The sequence below is a fragment of the Scophthalmus maximus genome, chromosome 7 (genome assembly GCF_022379125.1).
Source record: "Scophthalmus maximus strain ysfricsl-2021 chromosome 7, ASM2237912v1, whole genome shotgun sequence".
NCBI classification, from domain to species: domain Eukaryota; kingdom Metazoa; phylum Chordata; class Actinopteri; order Pleuronectiformes; family Scophthalmidae; genus Scophthalmus; species Scophthalmus maximus.
This window is the reverse complement of record NC_061521.1, coordinates 3346782-3369227: the sequence shown is the minus strand read 5'-3', so window position 1 is coordinate 3369227 and position 22446 is coordinate 3346782. Positions and strand designations below refer to the sequence as shown.

The following is a 22446-nucleotide window of genomic DNA, read 5'->3' as shown; positions in this document are numbered from 1 at the left end:
GGCATTTTTGTATAAAAAAAGAATTTGAGTAATTAACTTGTTATCACTTAATTTCCTATCAATTAACAAACTTTTAATGACTGTCACGTTGGATTTACTGCAGGACACACTGCACATACATGACTCAATTTAGTTTTTTCATCTTCCGTAAATATCTAAGATTGTGTAGAAATTTGCTCATTGAAAACAAAAAGGAAAATGTACGTACGTGCATATTTTGTACGTTAGGTTGCTTGTGTTTATTGGTCATGTTTCCGGTTATTTCGGTTCTAGATCTCTTTCTATTGTCAAAAAAAGAACAAACTCATTTTCTGTGGTATTAATTGTTGTGTTCGAGCTGTGATGTCTGATGTCTCGCCAGAATACCACGGGTAAATCCCTAGTGTTCTCAAAGGTAACGGGTGCAGCGGCACTAACAACTGAGTCGGCATGCGTGCAGGGCAAGCAGCAGATTCTCTGGGGCTCACGAGAACGTCGTAGGATTCTTGAGGCCTGAGCTCCTCTGTGATTTAACACACTGATTCAAATGTCACCAATATCAATAAATACTACAGAATTCTGCAGAGCCAATAAGGAGACTCAAACACATGAACCAGGGCTGAGTACTGATGAAGAAGAGAATCTTATTTGTATTAATATGATCAAAACATGTGTTGATGTAATAAGTGCCACTGAAATCATTTTTACTGGACATGGATGCGAGTAATTTGTATTTTCTTTTGTGTGCTCTGTTGCAGTGGTTCCCCACAGCCCTGAAGCATAAATGTGTCCATTTTAACGGAGTTAAAACTGGATTTTAGTCATCACTTCATTAAATCAGAGTGAGTCTTACTAGGAAAGGCAGAAAGGCCTTAGACCAAATTTGGATTTTTTAAATATTAGTAGGGCTCCTCATACAATCTTTTCATGTTTTCCCAGGTGTCAGCGGACATACCACAGTGGGGTGTACGTTCGCACGGGAGCGCAGGTACTCTGTACTATGTGGAACATATTGCATTCGTATTCATCCCGGAAGAGGAAACTCCATCTACGGTTCTTCCTGGGGTTGCTGTTTTGTGCTGGACTTTTTTCTTCAAATGAATATCAACGCTCCACGTATAGATGTTGTTTTACAAGCTGTTATAGTAAGTAAGTAATTATAGAATATAATAGTTATAATATAATAGTTGATATCACTCTCGTGTCTGCATGGTGAATAGTTTAGCACAGTGACTGGAAACAGAAGTAAAACAACTAACCTTTTGTTTTCCCCCATCTATAGACAGATAAGAGCCAGGTCAGCTGTTTCCAGTCTTAATGGAAAGCTATGCAAACGTTCTCCTGGCTGTAGATCTACATATAGTGTACAAACATGACCAGGGCCGGAGTGGGGCCACTTTACAGCCCGGGAGGCCCAATATTTGTATAATAAATGATTTGATATAAATTGGGCGATACAAATAGGCTATTATTCGAATAAATTTGATATTTTTCTTGCGAATAGGTTGAAAACGGACAATGTTTGCCTAATAATTACATTGCTAACCATGAGGCCTATCTCTCTTGACCAGCTGCCACCTGTTTTCTGTCCTCTTGAAAAGAATGTCTGTGAGTTTGGCACATTTGGCAGCGTCCTCCTCCAAAGCCATTCTTTTCTTCAACCTGGCCTTTTCAGCCCCTCCTGGCCTCTTTCTACCATCCGTCCTCACTGACCTGAGAAAACTATTTGGAAAAGATGGGCTATATTGACCCAACCAACTCTATCAGGGAGGGGAATGGTAAATGGACTGTATTTATATAGCGCTTTTCTAGTTATATAGACCACTCAAAGAACTTTACAGTAAAGTCACATTCACCCATTTACACGTTTTTTTTTCTATCATTCATACACATTCATACACTGCTGTGAGACGCCAGAGGCAATTTGAGGGTTAAGTGTGTTGCCCCAGGGAAAAAAACGGCATGTGGCCTGGCAGAAGCTGGGATCGAACCAACAACCCTCTGTCAGTGAACTTTAAAAGAAGATAAACTAATGGCACAATTGTCAAAGTTTTTTTTTTCCGACGGGCCCAAAAGTCAAGTGGGGAATTCTCCCGATTACCCACAGGGCAAGCCCTGGACATGACACCATGACACCCACCTCCTTTAACTCTCAGCAAGAAAGCAAACTTTCCTAAACGTCTAAATGTTCATTTACAAAGTTGGTTGGACAAAGACAATGTCACAGCTGTAAAGCGCCAGCGGCACTGCAGCCGAGCCACAGGGGACAAGGACTCACCTGTCCGTATGCGAAGACGGTGGCGTTGTAGCCTTCCAAGCAGCCGTCGATGAGCTTCTCGGTGCACGAGGTGTAGATGGCGTCCTGCTGCGAGTCCATGTCGAACATGTAGTCGTAGGTGAAGGCCTTGTCCTTCCCCAGGATCACCTGAGGCTCCCCGGGCATCACGTACGTACAGATGTGACATCCCTCGATCTTCTCCCTGGCCAGCTGGGGACGGATCCTACAACACGGGCAACACGGGAACGAGGGATGAGGTTTTGATGAGGAGGAGATGCGTGTACAAAAACTGGCAAAAACGTACCTGGTATCAAAATGTGTGAAGGACACATGAAGTTCCAAAATAAAGGAAAACAATTGACCTAAATGATCTAAAACATTTTATCAATAGGATTAAAATTCTGCTGTCAAATATGATAAAAATCAGGTACTCGTCCAGCGGGTATACAATTACTGCATAATGATTCAACAAAATATGCAGAAAGAACACTCATAAGTTCTCACATCAGGAACTAAACATTTAGTTTAGTTCTTCCTTGGTCTGTGCATAATCAGACTAGAAAACAAAAGAACTCTTGGAAGTGTGGAGTATATTACACAAATGATCCACATTACAGCATGAAATTACAGATGCCCCTCAAAAGTCAGTCAGTAACCCCACGTGCTGATTACAAAAGCTATTTAACAATTTCTTAATCTACTGTAGCAAATCTAGCATTTAAGTGCCTTAAGCCCAAGAATACAGTATCCAAAGACAAATACATAACTGTGCTGCAAAACCACAATATTGCTTTTTCATGTTAATACAACAACAAGGATTTAATACAAAACAGCGGGCACAGCTTTTAAAAACTTGGTAGGGATCCCTAAAGACCACTGATGGTTTACAAGAAAGCCACTCCAAACGATTCACATGCCACGGCAGCGCGACAGCTCGGTCTTCGCCAACACAGACGTTCTGCACACGGTCTTGTAAAGAGTGTCTACAGCGTGTCCTCGATTTGTGATCGAGGACGCATCACAACGGGATGCACAGTCACTGGAGCCGCTGTGGACAAGCTGCTGTGGGGATCAAAACTGCCGGCGGGTCAGTTATCAGCGACATATACGCAGGAGCTGCTTCGTACAGCAGTTTCAGTTTTTAGCACACTTGGGCAGGCGGCCACCAGCGACAGTCAACTAACCTCCATTCAGATTTCAAAATCATTTTAAAATCCACCAAAATCTCTACGCGTGCCTTCTCCGCTTGGCGTGCGAGAGGTAAACACTATTTTCCCTGTCCTGCCAGATCGACATCCAACTCTGACCCAATCGTAGCTGGTGAGTGCACTATATAGCCCACTACAACGAATACCCTTCATAGTGAGTAGGGGGTAGTGAATGAGTGGGTGATTTCGGACACAGCCCCCGCGTGTCCCGTTTAGTAATGATATTAATGCTATTTTTTTTAGCAATTAAATAATGTCAGCACCTATGTTGCCCTCACACGGTGACCTTCAGGAAACACCACCGTGTCACTTTAGACAAAACCCTCCTCATGGATTCCGCTCACAGTCGAGCACCTGACAGCGGGGCCCGCCCGGTCTCCCTGCCCCGGGGGGGGGGCGGATAAAGGCCTCATTGTGCCCCCAAGATCAGGGGGAGAACAATACTGGGACTGGGAGCGGAGTACAGTGCGGCCATTGTGTCCGTCGCTGTGACACCGGATCCCAGCGCCGACACCGGGCGCCACGGCAGCAGGATCACTCGGCCGGGGCGAAGGCGAGGGAGGAGAGGCGATGTCCTGACATGTCCATGACTAACTTGTGAATAACGGTCACCGATGAAAGACACCACCTCAAAAAATGCAAACTAGTCTTCGTGTTTTTGGAATGGATGGTCCTTTAAAGCCTCAGAGCATTTGTTGCTACCGGCGCATCTCCTGGCTGCTTGCTTTGCACACATGTTGAATGTTGCGTCTATCAAAATATCACAGAAGCAACTCCGATGCAGCTGTAGCCACAACTGTAAATTCTGCACCTGACAAAGACTTTCACGTTAAAAGGTTGGAGATCTAATTCTACAGCAGGGGATGTGTTCAAAGACATACGGGCACATTGAATTGAGTGAGACGAAGTACCGCTGAGTAACGTTTCACACTCAGCGCTCCATGAAGCTGCCTCACTAATATTTGAGGCCTTTACTATGAAGTAGCTGCGCACAGGCCTCCGGGGGGCTGGATGCCTTAACCTGGGCCTCCAGCTCATACTGTCCGAGCTAATCGTCGGCGATGTGAAAGCTGACAAGACAGAGACTTGCGTGATCTGTGTGGCGGAACCTGACAAGAAAAGAGGCGACGGCGTAAAAGGACTCACGCTCGCTCTATATGTCCTATAAACATGAGAATTTATCGCATAACAAACAATAACCGTTCAGCAGCGAAGGGACCCTCCACCCGTAGTGATACACTACACACTGACTTTATTTATTATATTTAATATACTATTAAAACTATATGTTTATTTAGGATTCTGATTAAATAGGAAATAATAGACATCGAGTGGCAGCCCCATATTCATGTTCATGTCTATATTCATAGTTTTAATTCTTCAGTACTTTGCATATTGAACGTTGTTCATTCAATATCTTTTTACAGACAGTGTAGGCTGACACACGCCCAATTGTCCTTTACAACAATTCCCAACATGTTATTAATTTGGGAGACAATTTAAGATGAATGTATATGATAGTGATAGGAATATCAACATGATGAAAATGTGCCACCAATTAGGGCTTTTGTGGCCCAATCTTTCCTCCAGGGGGACACGCCCTGCCCCCTGCTGGCCACCTCAGATCACTGGAAGCCCCGGGGAGAAGGAATCAAACCACATGCTGCAGGGGAGCTGGTGAGTGGTAACACAGCGCACACGCACACACACACACACACACACTCACTCACTCACTCACTCACTCACTCACTGTGACGATGCAGAGCAGGTACGAGTGTGTTTCCACGACACTCTCACACAGCATGCTAAGAACACAAATCCTAATTACAGCAGGATTAAACAAAGAAACAAAACAGAGCCTGCGTCTTCTATTGTCTGGGATCTCATGGTGCTGTTGTAACGCACCACGAACGGGATCCCAGTCGGGAAATCAATTAACCGCCGTGTCCAATCCGCCGCATTTGAACGCGTTTCCTCGGCCTGTAAGAATGTTCTGGAAATCCAAGCCTTTCCAGAAGCCACGAGGAGGGTGTGTGTGTGTGTGTGTGTGTGTGTGGTGGGGGGGGGTCTTTGTTTCAGATGATTTAACGCACTAAGTGGGTGTGTAATCCTGTCTGTTTCAACACTCGCCCACAGCACTGAAACAGCGGGACTTTTTGTGGGACCGTCAGGATTTCGAAAAAATAACTTGCCCCGATTTAACTGTCGGTGGGGGAGAAACCGAAGGGATTTCGGTTCAGTGCCTTTACAGAAATACAGACTTGGATGGTCAAAAGCCGACTTACACATGTGTTGTGTGGTATCATGTTGACAGGAAAAATGTGCCTGTCCAAATAAATGATGGGGAGCAAACTATGAGTGGACGAAGGTTTTCTGTTCGGCTATGAGATATTGATTTCAGCCGTATTACCCAGCCCTGCATGTTTCTATATAAAGTGACACAGACCCCCTTGAGTCATGACGGTGACGTGAATAATTGCAGGACTGATCGCCGACAACCAGGTCTCATGGCTGACTTAAGAGAGGGATCGAGTGGGGAAAAAAACAACAACACTAACACCGATCTGGATACGCGACGCGAGTGGCTCTGGGAGTCAAGTGGTCGCGGTGCGTGGATTCCACTTCGGCCCGTCCCTGTCGGGGGAAGAGAGCAAACACCAGCCCGCAGCTGTCTGCAGACATCAGCGCGACGTGCAGATGAATTAGTGAGCGCACGCTCGCTCTCCGTCCCGCCTGTGATCGTTAAAGTGAACGTCTGTACGTCAGTGGAGCATCTGCTGCTGACTGTCCATGTGTAGCTGCGTGAGACGGCAATTTCTTTTCTAACTATATATATAATGATGATGTCCGAGGTGGTGCAAGGATTTTATTATATTCTATTTGAACTAAATCAAAAAAAGAAAAAAAAGGAATAGGATTACTTAAGGTTTAAAGTTACTTTGCGACGAGGAAACATTTCTACCCTGTACCTTTATTCGTTTTCAGCGAACAATGATTTTAATGATGCGATCAAAAAGCTGCCAGCGTGTAATGCGGTGCACGCAACAAACACGTTGTCAGCGTGGAAGCATTGAAAATGTCAGAGAAGGGCACAAAAATATATTATGATCTGCCGGCGTCATCAACCACAAACCAGCGCGTGTTAATCGAGAAACTTCTCTCTCTACTTGCCGCCTTTGAGCAGCTAACAAGATAGATAGGCAGATAAAAGTATTTCATTATATTTTGTGCTAATTAATTTATTTTAAGTTATTTAGTGCTTTGCTGGTATAATGTCTGTTGCAATGTAAAAGACAAATGTTCAGTGTTATAAAAATATTTTCAAATTGTACTTTTGTAATAGTTTTTTTTCCCTTGAAAATCAAGACAAACGAGTAGAATGCACGTTAAGGGAATTTCATTTCTACAATGGTGACATTTTTGGCAAAATAAATGAAAAGTGTTTCATTTTGTTCGGTTTCGGCAAACAATTCTAATTTCGGTGCATCCCTAGCTTGCAGAGACCGGGCTGCTTGGCAGAGAACCTGCCGGGTGCCGAGATAGAGAGGAGGTCCAAATAAATAAATAAATAAGGAAAAAAAGACTCAGTGCAACCTTTGTTCATGCGCGCACAGCCCAAAATCTAAGCCGCGCATACAAAGGCAAAGCTCCACTCCCTGTGGTTTCTGCAGCCTGCAGAGTAAACAGGCCCCATCTTTGTGCGGAGATTTGCTGAGAGCAGCAGTGCGGCTGCTTGAGAGGATGTCGCCTGCCACTGGGCTGTCCGCTCAGCTTCAGGTGTAAACAGCTCACTGTCCTTCGTGGAGGAGACGACTGAGTGAAGGGCAGAGACCAAGGGCATGTGCAGAGGGTGAGAAGGTCAGAAGGGGGAAAGAAAGAGTGTGTGTGTGTGTGTGTGTGTATACACACTTGGCTTGTAGGCGGACACTGCAGGCCGGCGTCTACATGCCCTCCGTGTGTCTGGAATCAAAGTGAGGCGGCACTAGTGGGTTTAATAGCACAGGTCACCTGGCAACGGGTGAGACCATCCGAGTGTTTGGGAATACGACTTTACTCGGGGCCTGTGAGCAACCTTTGAAAATGACTCTCAAACCCCACAGGGGGGAGGACTGCAAAAATCCAAACAGACACCGGGAAACACACCATCGCACGATCACAGCCGACATCTGTTCTCCGACAGAGACACCCCATAACTAGTGCGTCGTTCTGCGGAGGGCCAGTGTCATTTGTCAGGATTCGTCAGAGAACTGTGAAACACTGGGACAGGACATGCAAGAAAGTTCATCCGATTATCCACAGTGAAAAGGAAAGTTTAAAGTTACTGTGCGATATGGAAGTAAAAGCCTCTGCACTACATGGATTAGAGCATCGCTGCTCGGCTGGTGTGTGTGTGTGTGTGTGTGTGTGTGTGTGTGTGTGTGTGTGTGTGTGTGTGTGTGTGTGTGTGTGTGTGTGTGTGTGTGTGTGTGTGGAGCGGGGGGTTGTGAGCAGGTTTAAAGAAGAATGTAAAAATGCAGAATAATGACTGGAATACTTGAATCCTTTTAAGTCAAACGTTGTAGATTAGTATATTAATAGATTATATAATATGAATACAGTGACAAAACATAGCTTCCTGACAAAAATACAGAGAATAAACAGAAAGACAGAAATGTATGGTTCAACTATAGAGAATCGACACAAACGGCTACTGTTTTCACCAGAGCAGGTAATATCGGACCGAAATGGGCACTATATTATAGTTATGGGCTTATTGCTACGAACTCCATGTCTACGCCCGCAACTGGGACTGTCCTAATTCCATGTCATCCCTATCTTCTTTAATTCCAAGCCTGGACTCATAGCACCTTATTTTTTCGTAGGAGACCCTAATTGAGCAGTTAACCCTAATCTTGATAAACCAAGTCCAAAAAAATACAACCCCATCTAAAATGGCTAGACAGCTCTGGCAAGCACTAATGGATCAAACTGGTGGTGTGGACGTATGGCGTTTTAGTCACCCAGCGACAAAAGGGATTTCATTTTATCCCCATGTTCACCCGACACATTCCTGCGTCCATTATTTCCTTGTTAGACAAAGTTCTCCTACCTTCAGTGAAGTCATGCAATATATATTAAGCAATAATTATTACAGATCACGCCCCACTTCTGCTGGATTTTCAACTTTTCAGACAAAAATCACGCCCAAACTGGCAACTAAACACAGGTTTATCCTCCTCTAAGAAACATCGGGATTTTATTTCTCAGAGGATTTCTCAATTCATTCAGAGCAACTGTAGAGAGTCTGAAAGGGAGCGTTCCTGCAGCACCAGTGCAGGATAAAATCCTGACAAAGATCCTCTGCAGCTTCTACTGAGGGGAAAGCTGTCAAGAGTGCTCTGCAGTGCAATGAGAGGGTACGATTTTAGTACCAAAAACCCCTGCTAGAAGTGGTTTCATGCTCTGCCCATTCAGCCAGACGGGACCACCTACGGCACCAGACAAAGAGCCCTGGAGCAGCGTTCACATCGGGCGAGCTGCAGGAAAGCAGGCGAGCACGAGCCAGAGCCATCTGTGTCACACCCTTCACTTAGAGAAGCTTTCCCCTCACTTCTGTGGTGGTCATTCAGTGTCTCCCCCCCGAAACTGTATCAACGTGTCTTTATGCCGCCCCGAGACACTCTGTGCTCTGCATGACATAACGGATGGGGTTGCCATGGCGACTGGTTATAGAGGCTGTCATAGAATCGAAGAATTAAAGTCATAATCCGATCCCGGCAGGTTGTAATGCTGGTCTGGCCGACATAAGGGGTGCCAGGGGGAGGGGCACGATGGCGAGGTGGCCTCTCTCGGCATCCTGCCGCCCGTCAATTCAACACTGACCCAACTCGACATTTCCTCATGTTTGAAGCTTGAGCACCAGAAATTTTTGATCGTATAATTTGTCTTATGCCGCAGAGATCATCAACTGCTATCAAGTGCAACCACTTGAACAGGCCTTACTTACTTCACGTTAATAAGCACCCATGCGTACATTTCGAGGATGTGACATATTCATTAGTCTGTAACAGAGTTTATGCACATAATGTAAGTTGGCAAAAAAAGGAGTTTTCAACTGAGGTGGTGGTTAAAAACGATGGTTTACCATCATTCACCGTTGGACAGAGAAATGAATTTGCCTCTAAATCTGTCCAACATCCGGATATCCGGACCCTACAGGAAGAGGCAGTGATCTGTGTGTGTACAAACTTAGAAGTCCATATTTTTTCTCAATACTTCAGTGCAAACAAAGGCTGTTCTGACATCGGCGTGGAGCCTAATCCTCAAACAGGTAAAAGCTCATCCCTCTCTGGGGAGACAGAGAGCAAAGCCCCCGCTTCTTAATTCATTTCCTGCAGACCTGTAGGAAAGGACTGAGACCATCAACCCTGCCCTGAAATATGATATTACAGAGAAAATTGGCATTTAAGGCTTTGATTGAAACCCAATGTCAACTCTAGAGCTCATACAGGTACAGTGCAGATTCAGATTTTTATGTCTTCTTAAGAAAATATTTTCCTCAAACACAAAATGACACTTAAGACTGAGAAAAATGACACTTGATAAGAAAATAATTCAAATTCTCGATAAGAATCTAAATGTCAATAAGACAATAAGCATTTGTTTGCTCACAAAACTTGTATTTTAAATTATTAAGAATGTGCTGAAAGGACAGTAAAACAGTCATGAAGAGAAATAATGTATCATTTAATGGTCAGCATTCAGAGAGCCCCGAATGATTTCACTCTCGACTTGTAACGTGCCTTCACATTTCTGTTTTCAGTTGGTCCAGTGAACGCATCACATGAAAATCGAGGTGTTTGATCACGTTGATGCACAGATCATGTAAATCTTACAGTATATGGACGTTAACAGAGTTCTCTTCAAGAACATTTCCCACATTGGACAAATACAACAACAGTAGTTCACTGTACAACGGGCTACTCACAACCATGTCCGGGTTCTACTTAGTACTGCTCAACTGTTTCTGGTCCGGTTCAACAATGGCAAGACTTCGTTAGCTGATGGGAAATGAAGTGTCTGCTGCTGCAGAACTTGGCATTAGAGGTGACAGAGAAATGATCCCGACATTTGTTTTCTAGCCATCGTCTTCTCAGTACGCCATTAAATTTTGGATGACGCAAAGTGGGCCACAGCAGTGCCCTGAGTACTTCATCTGTTTTTGAAAATGTCCCATTTTAGACGTTTCCGTGCATACACTTGTGACAAAACTCTGACTGAAGTGTATCTACAAGTATAGCAAAGTATAGGAATGTATTTAAATTGTGGGGCTTAGTTGTGAACCACCTTATTACCAAACAAAAATGTTGAAGTGAACTCAACATTCAATTTAGTCAGATTTCTTTTTAATTTGTTTGGATTATTGTTTGGATTTAAAACCCAGTTACCAACGTGGACATGTTTCTGGGTGTGTTACAGAGCAACAGTGTACAAAAACAAATTCAGTATGTATTTAACACGAGGCCAGCGCTTGCAAAAACAAGACACTCACCCAGGCATCTGGCAGGGCGCACTGCCTGGGTTCTGTAATCTGTCCATGGAGGCAGAGACGGCTCTGCTGCTGACCCTGAGCTCGTTGGTTCATCTTGCACTAATAAAGCTTTGGATATGCGTGGGCATCCCACTGATCTCGGAAAATGTGCTTTTAAAAAACAAGCGAGGCTGCGCCGAGACCCCTGTGGCACGCCGCTAGCGGCTTTTACTGCTTCCTGCAGGGTCAGGGGTCAGGGAGCAGACCACCCCATCATTATCAGCGGCGGGGAGGGGAGGGGACGGTTAGGCAACAGGAGGTGTCAGCAGGGGATCATCTGTATGCTGTCAACGTGGAGCGGTAACGCTAATGGTCGAGGGGAACGTAGATCCTTTTCCTCTGCAGACACACAAACACCATTTACAACACAGGCCTCAGTTTCACTTTCCAAACATAAAACTTATCGCCCAATCTGAATAGGCCCGGAAACTGATTACTGTCGCGAAGATCTAAATTATGTATTTTAGTAACAATGTGAAAAAAATGAAGCTAACTGAAAACAGCACTGGTTGCTCTGCTGAATAAGCCCGCCCTGCAGCTGGAGAACAGAATTCGCCAGAAGAACTGCTTTTGATTCAGGTTAACTCTCCTGACTCTTCACAAGACACCCGATGCTGACGCAGCGATAGAACCAATGCTGAAGATGACAACAAACATTTTAGTGTGTTTGACCCATACTTTGTGTTTGATTATATCTACCGAGTAATTTTGGCCACGGCCAAAAATAAAAGGTTAAAGCCCCCAGTGTGTAATTTTTGTTATTTTTTTGGCGGCATCTGGTTGTAAAGTTATTAACTCTAATCAACTGAGCAACCGACAGGGACACTTCACGGTCGCGCACCGCTGATTCCATTTCCGGTGTCCGGCAGCGCGGAAAATTCAACCCGAATGCGACGTATTCTGTACCGTTTTGTGCAACAACCGTATTCAACACGACGTAGCAATGTAAGCTATGTAACTATATTTAACTCATTCAAAGTTGACAAAAACATTGGTGATTATACATATATGAACACATAGTTATGTACAATACATTACATTTCTGTGAATAAGTTCTTCTAAACATTACACACAGTAGCTTTAAGCAAAGAGTCTACAGAGTCAATACAGAGTCTCTGTATTTGTACAAATCATTCGGTTTCTCTGCAGTATACGTTTGGAGAAGGACAGGTCACCTCAGCGCTCTTAACATTTAAAATCGCTCAGTTCACATCTGCCTCAACAAAAAAAGTGTTAAAAGTCCGCAACAAAGCCTGGTGTGATCACGGCCACAGAAAGAGAGCGGGTCAGTCTTTTCACATCTAATCATCACATGAAATGAAATGGTGAAATAGTGCGCCAACGATTTTTTTAAGGCCTCCCTCTTTTTCTAGCGCGGCTGACAAACGTTATTTGTGGAACCATGAGGTTACCAAGAATGACGCATCCTTTTCAGGAGTGGAAACACTCACCCAAACATGTTAGACCTGATATGAGGAGAGATTGATTTGGATCCTCTAGCAGAACAAATAAAGTCACACTGTGTGCAGATATGTGGCAGCACTAATACACTGCAGCTCTGGCAAAAGTAATGAGACCAAGCAGCTCGTATGACCGCGGCAGAGTCTAAAAGCAACGGCCAGGAGTCATTAGCTGTTAAACCAGTCAACATCCCGCTCAGTCTAATTAAAGGAGGATCCTACCTGAATGTGATGCTGAGGCTGCAGAAGAATTAAATATAGGGATGTCCCGATCCGATCTCAACGATCGGTATCGGGGGCCGATCGAGTCATTTTTTAAATGGTTTAAAAGTGTAAAATCAAAGAAAATATACGAGATATTACGCCGCTGCCCACCGTCTTTTGAATTCGAGGAGACGTGACAACACACATGCGCAAGCGGTGGACCAATGAACAAGCTCATTGTTATCTGGTTGTTGGTCGCAGACGTGCCTCACGCCGTCGTATACGCTCCTGTTGCACACCTGACGTAATACCTGCGACCCACCTAGCCAGGCGCATTCAGGTACATCCGTACATCTCACCACAGTGACAATGGCGTTTATTTGGTTTCAAAACCTGTGTACGTACAAACCACACACACACGTCAAATCAATATCTTCTGACTTTTTGATCTTACATGAAACTTTACCTGCGCATGTGTGTATACAACCAGCGTACAAGTACATGCTGGCAAAATAGACACCCTTACACGAAGGCCTCTAGGGCTGACAATGGTTTCTCCATCAATAGTCTCACAGTCAATCCTAGTTAGAGGATACATTATATCTTCTTAACACATTGTAAAATGCATTCTTTGAAAAGATGCATAGCCAGCAGTCCTGGCTAAAGCTGCTTTTGGTGAAAAACGTTCTCCAGTAGCAATAGCCATCTCGAATCGGTTTCGCCTATACACTAGCTGGGCTATCAAAGAGCCTAGAATTCCAAACATGATCTATTGCATCATTCGATATCAACATTATATAATACCATATACAGACTGCAATGGCTTTTTTCTGTATTTTAAACACATTTGACAGATTTATTTATTTTCTTTTTTTTTAATATTTGCTTTTTGGACGTTAGCCCACGGTAGCAAGGGTTCAGTAAATGAGTGGGGAGAGAGATGGAGAGTAAAACAAAAGTCCCCAGCTGGATGGAAATCACTACAAAGTTCCCCCAAAGACCCACATCAGTCAACCTTTGATTTGTACTACGGCACTGATGACGAGCCCAAACCAACAGATGTCCAACAAATGTCCCTGCAAGTTATCTCAAAGCGTTCAGAGCGGTCACGACAGACAACTCTGTCAGACAAAATGGAATATGTCATCCAATTTACATTTGGTGACGTGAAAAAAAAACCCTCAAAAATTCAGAGGACAAATCACAGCGTCAAGCCTGGACTGCAGTGTCATTCAACCATGTGTTGTTGACACAGGAGTGTCCCATCTCTGTGTCAGCCATGGGCCAGCAACACAAAAGCTCCCCCTGAAAATATGGAGCGTGTGTGTGTGTGTGTGTGTGTGTGTGTGTGTGTGTGTGTGTGTGTGTGTGTCTGTGTGTGTGTGTGTGTCTGTGTGTGTGCGCGCCCGCGTAGCTTTCAAGGCAGCCAGATAGCAGATAATAGGTTAGGCAAACACACCAGTCGAGGTCGAGTGGAAGCCAGCTCGGCTCTGCAGTTAACCATTTAGCATCTCGTGTCGGAGATCAAGATTTAATTTTTCCTCAGCTGGCGGCCAATCAACACTGAAAAGTTTAACAAAGACGCCACCCACGTGGAGTGCTCACACCTGCAGCACAATTCAAATTACTAGCCATCTCATGAATATGCAGATTCAGACAGCTGCTACATGATTGCCCGCAGGTGGCGGGGGTTCGTTTGCATATGCAATGTTCAGCGGCAGTTTGTCCACGGCTGCATTCGAGGCGCCAGACACAGGAAGGTGTCTGACGAGCTGCTCACAGTACGAGATGTGTGCGCACACAGACCCTGATCTCAAAATGTTCTCCCCCACAAATGATGCAGAGAGGACTACTGAGATGAATCAGTCTCTGAGTTCGAACAGATTACTATCTTTGTGCAAATCATGTCAGAACATACTGAAAAAAAATGTCCAGCAGTTTCCTCAGTCCTACAGAAAAACCCAAACATGTAATTTAAAGTGTTTAACTATGAATACTGACCTACACACACTGTTGCCAGTTTATTACAGTAGGTACACCTGCACCTAGGATGTAGCCGGTGGTGATGCTCGACTGAGCTGCAGCCTTGATGTGGGTGAGGAACAAAACAAGAGTAAGACGCGTCAGAGGGATCAGAGAGGACAACACAATACAACCGCACCACAAACTGCCGCCTCCAAAATGAGCCAACACCGTATTATCCGTTAATCATTTATAAGAGATAAAAGGAGAAGAGCCATACTATTTAACAGCTGGAACTAGAAAATGTCTGACAAACTGAGATTATTGATTAATCATTTCAATTTGCCAAATAATCTCCTTGCTAATTTTGTCAACTTTTTTCCCCCATTGGAACAAGTGGCTAATTTCTCTAGGGTTGAATCATTCCCGAACCAGTAGCACACATATTGTAGTGCTGAAACAATTCGTTCAGCGACAGAAAATTTATCAGCAACACTTTTATAAATTGAGAAATAATTTAACAGGCAAAAATTCGAATTGAATGCAATTTTAATATCTGTAGTTTTAAGGCTGTTCAGACTAAGCCTGGCCAGACTAATACTCAAATGTGTATTAGTCTGGGACCTCTCGGTTCATTTTCTACTTCAAAGAGGCATAACCCACAGACGCAGACCAAAATGCCTCCGGACGCAATTGTATAGACCTACAACCAGTGAGAGCAACGAATCACGTGACGTATGTTGAGCGATGTGAAAATGTCAACAGACTGGAGAGATTAGAAGATATCGGGTAGTTTAAGTCAAATGCTTGCTCATCGGCGGCCATCTTGGTTGTTTACAAAAGTCGCTTCCCTCCACGTCATGTTACAAACCCCGCCCCTTAATGAGATAATCGGTTGTGATTGGACCAGCGATAATTCTGCCGGAGGGTAGAGCAAATGAAATGAGCTCCCAGAATCCGACTGGGTCCCAGGTTACCTCTGACTCTGGGGAACAGAAAATGTCACCCTTTTAACATCTTCTCATATTTTATAGACAAAACAATTAATTGTAAAATAACTGACAGTTAAATGAATAATGATAATTGGTCGCTGTCCTATCCATGATGTTACTGTTGATGAGTATGACGTTTTAACTATACCAATTAGGTCAATAATACTTTTTTTTTTATAAAATGCATCATGCCACAGATGTCTGATGAGTTACAGATATACAGCACAGAACATGTTTAATGGATAGACAGACGCAGAGCTGCTCACTCATGAGAAGACGCATCCATTAACTGCAGAGACAGCCTCTGGACATAAATAACACGGTGGCAGCTCACTGTGCAAACAGAGATATTTGTGACTGTCTGAGGCCTATTTGTGACTTTCTGCTGGCAGTGTGATGATACAAGTGAAGTTAAATGCACATCTTATTTGTGGCACCAGGTCCACGTTTAGATCTGAATCCACTTCAGCCGAGCCCTTAACTGGACGGGGTCTGTGCAGGGTGGAGACGGCCGGCTTCGAGCGGAGTTGTGTCAGAGTCTTTAGTGGAATCTTAAGCAAGGTGGAAGAAAATGACAGAAAAAAAAGCAAGTACAAAATAAAAACCAGCAGCAGAGTAAATAACACAATTCCAATGGGTGTGGTGTGCATGTAAGTTACCCACTAATTACAGTGTACATGCTATCTATTTTGCATGAAAAGCTTGTTTCCTAAGTGCTACAGATTTTTTTGGGTGGGAGGGGGTAGGGGGTAGGAAATCCTTTCCTTGTCATAAACATGTCCACATGTGATACTTGCGGCTCCACACTTGCAGGCCTCTCTGCACTGGTACAGATGCGTCTGGCAGAAATGTGCTGACTCCTCAGAGGTTGTGATATAGATAACCGAGGTCCTCCGGCAATTGCAGTGGCAAGTCATGAATCTATTCTGGGGGAAGTTGAGTTTTAAGTGTAGGCTATGCTTCGTGTCGTCTTTGAATGGAAGAGCCTTCTGTCTGGAAAAAGGTCATGGAGGCTAAACACTGGAAAAGCATCTGGGTTCCACTTTGCTTACGGAACTACAGGGCAGCCCAACGCGAACCCCCGTCACCATGACAAAGTCAGCCACTAAAGGTAACTGCTGCAGAGAGGAGTCTATTGTCCTGCTACATAACCTGACATTAGACTCCCTGTATGTCTGAGTAAAAGTCTAAATCCCAAATATATTCAATATACAATAAAAAACTTAAAAAAAAACAAGTTTTCACATTTGAAAAGCTGAAACCAGATTATGTTCGAGACAACTGTTCCATTATCGGAATTGTTGCAGGTGAATTTTCTGACCTTTGACTAATTGCTTCACTTCTAGACGCTTAGAAGTTTGGATATGAAACAAGAAAAACATTCACTCATTGCTAGCCTCGGCGTAGCTACACTAATACTCAAATGCTTATTAGTCTGGAACCTCTCGGTTCATTTTTGATTTCCAAGAGACGTTACCAATGGACGCAGACTAACCATGCGATGTCTGTTGAGCGATGTGAAAATGTCAACAGACTAGAGCAGAGAGGAGATGTCTGTAATGATGATTCCACAATGTCTGTGAGCCAGTGTTGCAGTTTTTGGAGAGAAATAAATTTGAAAATATCAGGTACTTTTAGTCAAATGCTCGTTCGTCAGCGGCAGCCTAGGTTGTTTACAAAAGTCTCTTCGCTCCACGTCGTGGTATAAACCCCGCCCATTATCAGAACATCTGTTGTGATTGGACCGGCACGTTTTCTGCCTGTGGGAAATCTCTTCCAAATGGAGTGGGATCCAGACCGTATTCTGGCAGAGCAGATTTAAACCAGCTCCCAGAGCTCGTCTGGGTCCCAGGTGGAGTATTTGCTGCTGTTTTTCTGTTTTGTATCGTTGCAAGTTGAATATGTTTGGGTTTTGGATTTTTGGTTGTGACCCAATTCGCACACCAAAGACATCAACCTAAAGATCTGGACACCTGTGAAGGATGTCTGTCTTTCTTTCTGAATATTTTATAGACTAAACAATGACTGCCCGCTGAGGATGTGGTCGCACAGAGGATAGTTTAAAACAGTATCAACCGAATCCCTTGATCGCCGATACAGAGAGCACACAATCAACTGCAACACTATTAAGTCATATGGACAGGCAGCCTGAGTTTACTGCTTGTTGGACCATAAAATATAAGTGATTTAAGTTCAGCTATGTTACACTGTAATGAGGGGAATCTATTAAAAGCCGGCCTGTGTTGAGCTCCGGCTCCCCTGTTGGAAACACACACTCCTCCTTCAGCTAGTTCCGCGGGCAAAGTGGGTGTTATTCATAGCTTCCGTCTGTGAAACTTGGCTGGCACTTTAACACTTTGGCTAACGCTTGAGAAGAGAAGCAGCATGTGCACAGAGGTACATACAGCATGACGTGAGCTACCCCTCAGGCCATGCCTCTGACAAAAGAATGGGAATCGTAGCTGGAGGAACGCGGAGCTGGATGGAAAAACAAAGCAGGTCACAGCCAACGCGCATCGCTCCGCACAACGCAACAAAGAATAACCCTGACGTAAAGTTGGACTGATGCTTTTAAAGGTTGTCAGTCAGGACAAAAGAAGCGCGTGTAGTACACCTGATCACCTTCCATCGCTGTACTGTACCCATACATACTGCTATTCATCCTCAAGATTCCCCGCCTACACTGTTAATCCTTTTAAACGATGCAATGCAAATACTTATTCAAGAACAGTCAAATGTTTTGACAGGGGCAATGAAAATAAAGTTAGGGTTCCCAGCTCCCTTAAGCCGAGATCTGTGTCTTCAATTGGTTTCTTTTGTCCCAGAGGAAGTGATTCCATTTAGTACAAGACAAGGGAAAACAGAGGATCCTCACTTTTGCGAAGCTGACAGTAAAGTAATGTTCATCTTATTAACTTGAAAAACTACTTTTTACAACTTTTAGCTGAATATAAGAGCCCGACCGATTTATTAGTTGGTCAATAAAAAAATCTGCCGATGTGAACCTTTTACAGACATATGGGTATCTATGTTTATGACGACCGATATAGGCCTAAATTCAAAACTTTTATTTTACAGAATAAACCATGTTTACATCAGCCCCCAAAAATACATGTCAGTCAGACTTTCCAGACTAAAAAAAATATGTTGATTAGTTCAGCAGAAGACCCCCGAGTTATATGCAGTGATGTAGGGATTCATGTTGGCTTGGTTCAGACTGAGTTTTTCTGTGGCTACATGAAACATTTATTATGTGTGAAGGGATTTTTATATGTAAGGGCAGAAATACGCACTCCTGCCTCGTACCATCAGCAGGCGTTTAATACAGTGATTAGCTCAAAGAATAAATATTGCACTGGATTAAAAGTTAGAACAATGGGAGGAAATGGACAGCAACCAGAGACCCGCAAGCACACGCACACACGCACGCACGCACGCACGCACGCACGCACGCACGCACGCACGCACGCACGCACACAGGTCCATGGGTCATTGGCTAACTCCTGACAGACTGACTTGGCTGAGTGGATGTGAACAAAGCACCAGGTCTGGCGAGGCTTTAGTCTCTGTTGGGGCCTTTTGTGTTTGCGTGGCGCTGCCAGGGGTGATGAGCACGCATCTGAATGTCCCATATCTGCGCTCCCGCCGGTCCTCTGCCAGTCTCCCTACTGGCCCTGTCCAAGTTTTTCCTACTTTGTGCGGCAATGAAGTATTCTACAGTTGACCTTTGTTGGAAAAACGGCCACGTCTCTGCGCTCAAAGTGTCAACATTTGTCATGTCTATAAATCTTGAATAAGTTGACTTTGTAAATGTTCACTAATGTTTTTTTTAATTCAACATTCAATATAGGCATGATACAGCTAAATGCAAGCTGCTTAGCTAAAAGCTGCTCCTTGTGACCGCTTAAAAACCATCACAAGTCATTCCATTTCCAGGTTATTAGCAGTTTTTTTGTTGTTGGTTTTTTTTTTGTAAATCTGCGGCTCACTTATCCTCTCAGCTGAGCGGCCCTTGCCTCTGTTTGCACTGTAAACCGCCACAGCTATTGTCAGCTGTCGTCTCCCCTCAGCTCAGTTGAGGGCCGGCCTGGTCTTTAAGTAATCGTGGATATCTGCTCTAATCGCGGGGCTCATTTTAACAAGCTCCTTCTGCCACAGTTAACCCTGCCTCCGCAGTTGGCTCACGAGCTCCAAGCTTAGAGACTTACACCGGTCGCTGCATGCCGCCGCGCCATTACACTGAGGTACGCATGTAACTTAAGCCTTAAAGAGGTTTAGGGGCCATATTTAATTTCGTTAGCGTCATTGTTATGCCCTTCGGTCGAGAGTGGAAATAAAAACAAGTCCTTGCAGGGGAAAAGAAAGGGAGACTGGCTTTCCTTGATGAGATGGGCCTTTTGATTTTGTAGAAGGCTTCATGCTCTTCAGCGCCTTATGAGCTTGGCGACGGAAGCTAAGCTGCCACCCACTTGAGCTGGAACGACATATATGAAAGTCCCTGTCGCTGCGTCCCGCTTTGGTCCGCGCCGCTCGTCTGTCACCAGCTTGAGGACAAATGGTAGCTGCCTTAGGTTTTTGTTGTAATGCAGTAATTGCCTCAGCAGGCAGGTTCAACAAGTCCTCAGACCCACCTAAGTAAGCCCTTCCCCTCAAGCGTACACCTGCCATTGAAGAGCAGCCATTGTGACATGTTGCACTGTGCAAATAAGCCAGCTAGAGCACCACAATCTGCATACTGTAGCCAAAGGGGGTGCACCGCGCAATCCTGTCTCAGTGCACCAGCAATGCTCACAGCATGCGTTTGACCCATGCAAACACATGCTTGTGTTCTTTCGTGGGAGGTTTGTGATAACAGGACGGCCTCTGCTGAGATAAGCCGGGGTCTTGAAACCGATTGAACGACCTCAGCCGGACCCCTGAGTCCTTCAAAGTGTTCAAGGTGGTAAGAAATCTCGGATGGGGCACAGTGGCTTGAACTGGATTCGCTGGTTTCTAAGATAAGCGCAACACTTTTCCATTACATTTACACGTCAGGTTTTTTTTTGGGGGGGGGGGGGGTTTGTTGACACAGCGACTCCTGCGTGGCGAGGCGTTTATCATACCCAAATATCTAGGGAGCTAGTTGGGATTATTAGGAAGTGAGGCAGCTGAGAGAATGAACTGTCACGCCCAATCTGAACTGGTTGTACACGTGCACGGTGAGACTTGTCGACAGTCTTCACGTACTGTTTTGCCTGTTGGTAGCAGTTATGACATGCCACTCCAAACACATCACTAGGGCTGGGTTTAAACCTGAGTGTGCTAACTACAACTCTGGTCTTACAGACATGGTTAGAGTCCGCACAAATGCTTCTAAATGATTATTAATAAAAAGGACCAAAGCCTAGAATGGCGACATGCATTTCACTGAGAAAGATTAACTATGCTTTTCCTGGGTTTGTTTAAGAAAAAAATGGTTTCTACAGATGACAAAGTGAAATGCAGTGTGCTACACGCTGTGCACACTTAAGCTGCAATTTGCATGCCTTCACAATAGACCCTTTTAGAAAGTGCATGTCATTTTGAACACGTACTTCTATCCTGTTTGGACAAACAGGTTTTTTTTTTAGTAAGCGGACATAATTTGGCTTTGCAGTTTCACCTCCACAGGAAATGTCCTGTATACCCTACACACAACCAAGGAGTTAGGAAATTAGAGATATAATAGCAGACCAGACAGGTGTTAATTCAAATTGAGGCCGCAGTTTGTGGTCTTGTTATGCCGCATTGCAATATTCAATCAGCAGTCTAAATACAAAATACCAAACTTTTATGAAGGTTACAATCAGGGCCGGCCCAAGGGGGGCCCCATGCCCAATGAAACTATAGGCACGATACAAACACAGTCAGTCAGACAGTTGATGAAAAAAGACAGTAGCGGATGAAGTTAAAGATAAAGGCAATGTCACAAAAAAGGACATGCATGACTAATTTCACTGCTTTACCAACAACTAAATTGCAAGTGGAGCTGCAACATATATTCACTCACTGAAATGAATCGGCACCCGTTTCCATAAATGATTCCTGCTCTTGAATCCTTTCAGAATCCTTTCAGATTCTGAAGTGTCTATGTTCTCTGGTTCTGTTTGAGTTCCAATACATTTGAAGGCGTCACCTTGGGCTTTAGTAAAATGTGTTCAGTCAACAGATTAAACAAAAGTGAAAGTAATATTTAACTTTTTGGCAAGAGAGAGTGTTTTGAATTACAGGGCAGTGCAACAACATCTAACAGCAGAGGGTTTAGTTTTTTTCTTGCAGCTTCAGAGGGACAGTAAGGTACAAGCAGATCCTCTACTCGACTGTGCGTGGGTGGACACACCAGACCACATAATGCTCCGCCGGGGGGGGTTCCTCTACATCCACGATCAAATACTCCGTTACACTGGTAATTGATATCATTGATTTGTGTTGCCCGGGTCACTCCGGGTACGGCTTTTTGTAATTAACTGCTGGACATTCACTTTGGTTTAGCCACCGTCCTCCCTCAACCTCCTGCGTATGTTCTCCTGTGCTTCAGCTAGACCTAGTGATTCTGTGCAGGATGACTTTTGCCCCCTTCTCAGAGCAAACAGAGTTGCGTCGACATTGTCAGTGTCAGCTTTCCCTGTCATTATCAAGGTCCATCGCCAAATTTTTTTTCATTTGCTGACGACAAAGGCAGCCCACAAATGGCAGCTGCATTAATACCAGCAGCATCAAAATGTGGATTTAGTTTTTTTCACCCACTCCAAATGGGAAATGGAAACAGGAAACT

At 44.3% G+C, this 22446-nt stretch overlaps 1 protein-coding gene across 7 annotated transcripts in view; it reads right to left on the bottom strand.

The window, feature by feature from the left end:
• kif21a (kinesin family member 21A) overlaps window positions 1–22446 on the bottom strand; it is a 52163-nt gene that overhangs the window by 27986 nt on the left and 1731 nt on the right. For all 7 annotated transcript variants that reach the window (XM_035642866.2, XM_047333359.1, XM_047333362.1 and 4 more), the window contains exon 2: window positions 2258–2480. In XM_035642866.2, coding sequence (XP_035498759.1) covers window positions 2258–2480 — 223 coding nt within the window. The remainder of the gene's footprint in view (window positions 1–2257; window positions 2481–22446) is intronic.